This window comes from Notolabrus celidotus, chromosome 19, assembly GCF_009762535.1.
Source record: "Notolabrus celidotus isolate fNotCel1 chromosome 19, fNotCel1.pri, whole genome shotgun sequence".
NCBI lineage: Eukaryota > Metazoa > Chordata > Actinopteri > Labriformes > Labridae > Notolabrus > Notolabrus celidotus.
Window position 1 is genome coordinate 124,415 of NC_048290.1, and position 7,500 is coordinate 131,914.

Here is a 7,500-nt window from a genome sequence, read left to right on the forward strand (position 1 = left end):
AAAAACAAGAGGTGTGTGTCTTCAGAAGGACGCTGTGTGTCAACATCTGAGCTGCATTTGAAGCTTTAAGTCTTTTTATTTAAACCACATGAGAACAAACTCCCACAACTTCTCCTGATATAAAACAGGGGGCTGAAAAGTTTGAGACGACACATCAGGAGGATATTCAGTAATACTGAACCTCCTTATTTCAGCAGCTGTAGTTAGTCTCAAACGACCCGTGATTAAAATAAAGAGGGAAAGACTATTCAGACCTTTTTGAAGAATATCTTTAACAATCAGATCACGACCGTCTCTCTGAGCTCACGTGACAGACTGATATAAAACAGGCTGCTTGGATCGCATCCAAAGAGTGTCAAAGTCAGAGCCGCTGCAGCCTCAGATGACGCTCTGTGTGAGTGTTTGCATGAAGGCTGAAGATGCTCATGATCACCAACACTGTGATCAGGCGTCCCGTGAGTTCATGATCATCCACACGGCCTGATTCGGGATGTTACAGCAGATAAAGATAGTGAAGCTAGCGGAGCATCGATAACGTGGTGCAGGAAGCTGACACAGGCACAGCGTGAGGATGCTGAGCCGTGATCTTCAGTGTTCTCTGATGTCTGATTTTGCAGATTTTTCCTCCTTAGTTACAAAAATTAAGAAAAATAAAGAAGTTAAAATATTATATGCATGATATTCTTCTACTTCAAGTCTTTCAAATGTGTTTGTCAGCTTTCTAATAAAGTGAATAATCTCTGAAGCAGAGTCTGCAGTACGCTTCTTTTCTGTCTGCAAGTTTGGTCGCAAATATCACAGAATCCAGGACATGTAGAGAAACTATCGGACGTGTGCTCTGAACACAAATAACCTGCTTTTAATTCACATATTTTAAAGTATTTAAATAATTATTATTCAACCATGCACTGAGACGGCACGTTGATGCCAACCTGCTGCACTGAGACAGAGAGAGAGTCTCCTGAAAAGACGTTTGTTGTTGTTGTTGTTGATGTTGTTGTTTCAGCGTTTATTTCCATCTATAACTCCAGCTCAATTAACTGAGTCCTCCCCGTCCCTCCTGTCACTCATTGTGCTGTCAAATACTCCAGACTTCATCCTGATCAACATGTGGGAGACTGTAATGTTGTCCATGTTTCTCAGACAGAAGTCAAAGCCTGAACATGTTTCCTTGAATACTTTTAAAATAAAATGTCAACGTGTGGTCGCCGCGCTGCATCCACGTCCTGCTGTTTATCTCTGTCAGTAACAGTCCAGACCCTGAACAAAAGACAACCCCATTATATCAAATTTATTTCAAGGGACTAATATAATTATTTTAATTTGGCAGATTTTATCCCCTTGGACATTTTGGACGGTGATATATTTTTCTCCTGGAAACGTGAAAACAGCAAAACTCTGCAAACTAAAGGAAACAGTTCTGTCTGGAATATCAAAGAAACTATGTGACTTTACATGATTTAACCAACAAACAAAAAACAAATAAACATTTCTTTATACGTATTTATACACAATTACTTTAGATATAACCTTGTTTTTTTGGAGTTATTTTTTTTCCTGTGTAATTTGTTTAAAGCCGTGACCACTTGTTTAACGCCAGTTGTTGGCAATACTACTGTTTTTGTTATAAAAGAAAAAGTGAAAAGTGTTCAAAAACAATATAGCTTTTAATTTGGAGTAAATGGTCTACCTTTTATTTATTGTTTCTAACCAGAGATTTGTTTTCTTTATTTATTTGTGTTGGTATTTTATTTATTGTGTTACTGTTCACTGATTTTACTTTAATATTGTTTTTTATTGTCTTGATTTTATTTGGGTTTAAAGCATTTTATTACCTTTCTTGCTAAAGTCACTATTTAATGATGGCTGTAACTCTTCTGTTTATGTGAAGCACTTTTCAGATTCATGCTTGTTTATATAAAATAAAGCTGGAATGGAGAACAAAAAGAGATTTATTTTATTTCTCTTAATAAAAATGTCTTATTTTTCCTTTTTCAGTATATTTATTTTTTCTGTGAATTCTATCTTATTAGATTAATTTTTGATGAATTGAAATTTAATTTATTCATGTGCACGAAGGATTTGACCAAAATATGACAATGTCATACAAATTCAATAAAATCCGAAAATACATATTAATTAATTAATTATCTGAGTAAACACATTTTTTTTAATGTAATAATGAGTCAGGGGTCTTCTGATGGCTGTTACTCTTCTGTCTGTTCTATGTGAAGCACTTTCAGATTCATGCTTGTTTATATAAAATAAAGCTAGATTAGAAAACCAAAAAATATTTAGCCTTTTCTTTTTCTAAAAAGAAATTTCTTATTTTTCCTTTTTTAGGATTTTTTTTTCCCGTGATTATTATTTTATTATTTTCTGTTGAATTCATATTTTATTTATTCCTTTTTTTGTCACATGTGCACGACGGATTTGACCAAAATGAGGCAAAATCATACAAATTCAATAAAATCCGAAATATTAAAAAAATATATAAATTAATTATCTGAGTAAACACATTTTTTGGATGTAATAAGAAGTCAGGAGTCTTTTAAAAAAAACAAAAATAAGATATATTTTGTGTCTTTTCGAAGGTAAATTCATCCCTATCGTCCCCTGTTAGCTACAAGCTAGCAGTGAAACAATAACAACCTCTATAAGGTTAGCTTCCAAACAGAAACACGAGCTTTCAAAAGGGACATAGTAGCAGAATAACCTGGTTAGTGATGGTAGGATTAGAAATTATTGCAGGTAAACTCGAATCATTGCAGCATCTCCTCTGTGGACCCAAAACATGTGTCCAGTGCTAGCTTACAGCAGGCTAATCAAAACAGCTCTGCTTTGGTTCCTCACATCAACACCAGCAGAGTAAATCCCTCCTGTTTCTCCAGTCTGATGCTTAAGGTGTCAGAGAGTGAAAGCAGACATGGACATGAAGCAAGTGAACCAGAGGAACAGTTAAAGAAACTCAACATGTTTTCAAAAACAGAAGAAGGGCGGGAGAAGTTGACGTCTGGGCTGCTGCTAACGTTAGCATGTTGGCTAACAGGTCGAGTAGCTTCAACATAACAACAGAAATGAGATTTAAACATTAAAATTAAAATATTCCAGCCCAGCAGAGGAGAAGGTGAACTCTAATGTTCCTCCTGATGTAAGAACTGTCTGTGTTGTGATTCTAACTGGCGCCAAACTGAAGCTGTCCCCCTCCGTGTTAGCCTGACAGCTAGCAGCTCCTAGCTTAACTGTGAGTGTTTTATTGTTTACTTCAGGGTTAGCTTCCTCTACAGGGTCACCTGCCTCTCCAGTACTCTGCTCTCAGGTAAACACAGCCTGAACACCTGCTGCACACACACACTCTGCCTCTCAGGGCTTTGTTTTCCTGCTCTCAGCCTCCTAGCTTCCACATGCTAACAACCCTCCAGCCCGAGCAGTGACAGCAGGCCGGACTCAGGCGGACTCAGGCGGACTCCTCGGTCCTGTCCCCGCAGACAGCCCCGCACGGCCCCCCTCTGCACGCAGCGCCCGCACGCTGCCTCCCTGCGGGGGACGCAGCACCCGAATCCGCCTTCACACTCCTCCTCAGGCTCCTGGAGGAACTGTCGGTTACAAAAACATGAAAGCTCTGCTTACCTGCACATGATCCGCCATCTTTCTCCATCTCATGCACCTCTCACTCCCCCGCTTATGGGTATGCACGGAGACAACCAGCGCCCCTGCTGGCGGCGTGCAGTACTGCAGGCGCTCATTCATTTCAGCCTGACAACAACACACAGGGAAAAGTCTGGTTTTAATATTATAATACTATTATAATACTATACTATAATGTTTTAAAGTCATATTAATGAACCCATAAAAAGTATGTTTTTAATATTAATATCACGTTTTAAATTCATATTAATGAACACATACAAAGTCTGTTTTTAATATTAATATAATGTTTTAAATTCATATTAATGAACCCATAAAAAGTATTTCTGTCTCATATTATGCGCACAATATATTTATATTGTTGGTACAAGTTATCAAGGTTGTATATCTTTTATATCTTCAAACCTTTAATTGTTTATATCTTTCTATATTTTACTGTACAATGTTTATTCTTCCTTTTGTCCGTTGGTGTTTTTTTTTTTTCTTATCTTTGGTGGTCTTAAACTTTTATTTTGTTTTATTTATTGCCTTCCTCACATTTCTTTTATTTTCTTGTATTATTGTTCTTATTTGTAACCCTGTTTTGAAGTTATTATATAAATAAAGCTTAATATCATCAATCTCATCTTGTGGGGACACATTCATTATCTTGTGTGCATAACTATATTTTGTGCAAAAGATAATTAGCTTATATAATAACCTCTCATAAGTAATGACACACTGTACATCAGTAAGGTTATCTTGAGCTCTTTATTTTTATTAATAAACAATCAAATGAAAGACTGTTCCAATGTTTTGTGTGGAAGAGCTCAGCAGCCATGTCATTTTTGTCCAAACATTTACCTGCATTCGCCCACACTGTAATTAACGTACTATTCTCTGGTTCCTGCTTTTATATTTCATTGTATCCCTGTTGTTATAGAGGATTATATTATTTGTCATCATGTTTGCTGCTTCAGAGATCTTTTCAACAGGTTATATTATTAAAATCAGAACTGTTGAAGAATAAGTGAATCCTTATTTTAAGGAAAAAGACACTGTTGTAGGAATAAAGAAAATAGCTTACACTTGCACAGAGATTCAAGTTAGATATTCTTAGTCATATACTTCACAACTTTTGCTTATTATTTATTTTTGGCCATTTTTTCATTGAAATGATAATAATTTGTATTCATATTATTATTTTATTTTATTGCATTATCCGAATGTTTCATATTATTATTATTATTATTATTATTATTATTATTATTATTATTATTATTATTATTATTATTATTATTATTATGGTTTTGTTTTTGTTATAATAACTTTGTGTCCATGTTGTAATGACCTTCCCCTCCACAGGGGGGCGCTCTGTTCTCCTGTAACAGCAGCAGCCGCTTATGTTCCGGAAGTAAAGTCAGATCTTATAAGGAGGAGATCTCATTCAAAGTGTCAGAAACACAAAGCGAACATGAAGGTTTCAGTTCCTCCTCCTGAAACAGAAATAAAGTTTATTTCTTCTGACTCTGAGAGTTACCGAATAAACACGTTATAAACCGAGTTAACGGGAAATGTTCGCGGGGATAAAAGAGTGGAGAACGGTTAACCGTGCTGCGTTTAAGTACCATCGGAAAAACTGAAACCATGACAATTACAAAATAAAACTTTAAATAAGATCTCAGAGAATACACATGAAAACGGACCCGAAGCTATTAATGTAGTTTGAAGCAAATAAAGTGAAAGAAAAAACGTAAAATGTATAATATTAAATTAACTCAACGAATCTGCTCATACAGAAATATATTTAATTATAAAAAACTATAGAAAGTGGGGTAAATCTAAAGACTTTACACCTGTGTGGAACAATGAAGCAAATTATTTTCACAATTTCTGACAAAAACTTTCTGTCCAAAGTTCAAAATCAAATTTAATATTAATCAGGGCTGTAGCTTCGTATCAGAAATCCATTGATGAGAATGACACAAAGTCATATGTGATGTTCAAAATGTGGAATAAACTTTCTTTTATGTATTTATTTTAAGGAAAGGACGTGAGAAAGTGTGAATGGAGGCTATAAATGAGTGTTTTTTTCTTCTGTTAAGAAAGTATTTATGAGTTTAATCCTCCCATCTTTGAAAAAAACAACACATAGTGTAAATCATAAAACTTAAGGAAGAGGATTAAGGCCACTGAAAAAAGAAATGTTGGGAGCAGGTGAGCGAAATATATTATTTTTTAAGGTGTAAAATATTTTTCTGACTTGTTTCTCAGAATTTAAAAATAGTGCACCTTAAAAATGTTAGGTTTTTATTGCTCTCCAGCCCTTTAAAAAACATGTTTCTTCAATTGTACTTACATAAAAGAAGAAATTAAGCCCCCTGTTTACAAAAACAACAAACAAACAAGGTTGACTACCAACATTTTGTTCTATTAAAACCCAGTCAAATGTAGTAACTCTTATTTGCAACCAGAGTGCAGAAAAACACTTGTTAATCTGAGCACATAAAGATGACAAATAAGAGTTACAGACCTTCTCCTCTTGTCTCAAACTAAACCTGATTTTAAAACATTTAAAATAATAATCAACACAGGGAGGAAGGAAGTGAAGAAGAAGGAAAGCTGTACAGAATAAAACATTTGTTTTTATTAGAATAGGATAAACTTGTATTTGTTTGTGTCTGTGTACAGTTACCATGTAGTCGTTCTGTCCTCCATGAATGTTCAGTGTCTTCATGCAGCCTCTCTCTCTGTAGATGTTGTTGGTCCTCCTAAGTCACCTGATGTCTCCCTCTTTAGTCTGTTTTGCCTCTTTCTGGTTATTTTGCTTCCCTGTTTGATTGTTTGTTGCTTTCATTGCTGCATGCTTTGTCATTCTGTGTAACTTCTTGATTTAGGCAGTCATTTCCACATTCTGAAATGTAATTTGTCGGTGTTAATGAAGCCTAGTTTTTGTGTTTACCCATTCTAATTTGTTTGCAGTGGATAATGAATCACATTGTGTCACTTTGTGTCGTCTCGTTGTTGTTTCCTCTCTCTCTTATTATTTTCAAAGTCTCTCTGTACTCCATCATGCTCCTCTGTCGTGGCCTCGGTGATTTTGCATCCTGCAGAAGATGAAGAGTCCATTTAGCTGCAGGGTCTCATCACACAGCTCCCTCTCCCTCTTTATAGATCCTCCTGTAGTTCACATTTAAAGCCAGTTAACAGATCCACACCGAAATTCTGACACATGTGAAAAGATGTTCCTGTCTTTGAAGGCCGCTCATCACAGCTCACTGCGGCTCATCTGATCTCTCTCAGGTAAAAGCAGTCATCACACGGCTCTAACCTTTTCTAACCTGCTGTTAAAAAGCAGTAAAGTGCTCCTTTCACTGCTGACCTTCTGTTAATGCTCCTGATGCACTGCAGCTAAACACAGAGCTCAAGCTGGGTTCAATGCTCCATCATCACAAACAGACTCATCCCTGAGCTCAGCTGAGGAGAGGAGGCTGTTATACAGCTGTTTAAATGGAGCTGATGGGGCAGAGAGGCTGTAAAGGTGGAAGAAACACACGTATTATGAGTTACCTAAAGGGGAGGTCCTGAAGAGGTCCTCAGGGTTCACACGGTGGTCCTTCAGAGAAGAAGATGTTCTCCTTTTTTTATAAATCATAAAGAGAAAAATATAAGTTCTGATTTCCACAGAGGGAAGGATGTTTTAATTTTACTAAGCTTCATCTGTTCCTTCAGAGAGGGTTAGGGTTCTTCTCAAAGACCGGGCAATACTCACTGAGAGGAGAAACCGGATCAGACCAGCCAAGCTGAGACATTAATAATGTTTGATCCAGTTTGGTTCTGTTCTGTTGACTTTGTTCGGTTCGGTTCTGGTTC

At 36.3% G+C, this 7,500-nt stretch overlaps 1 protein-coding gene across 1 annotated transcript in view; it reads left to right on the forward strand.

The window, feature by feature from the left end:
* The window catches only part of LOC117831452 (serine/threonine-protein phosphatase 2B catalytic subunit gamma isoform-like), a 36,618-nt gene extending 32,978 nt beyond the window's left edge, over positions 1 to 3,640 (forward strand). The window contains exon 9 of the mRNA XM_034710159.1: positions 3,423 to 3,640. Coding sequence (XP_034566050.1) covers positions 3,423 to 3,640 — 218 coding nt within the window. The remainder of the gene's footprint in view (positions 1 to 3,422) is intronic.
* The last annotated feature ends 3,860 nt before the right edge of the window (positions 3,641 to 7,500 follow it).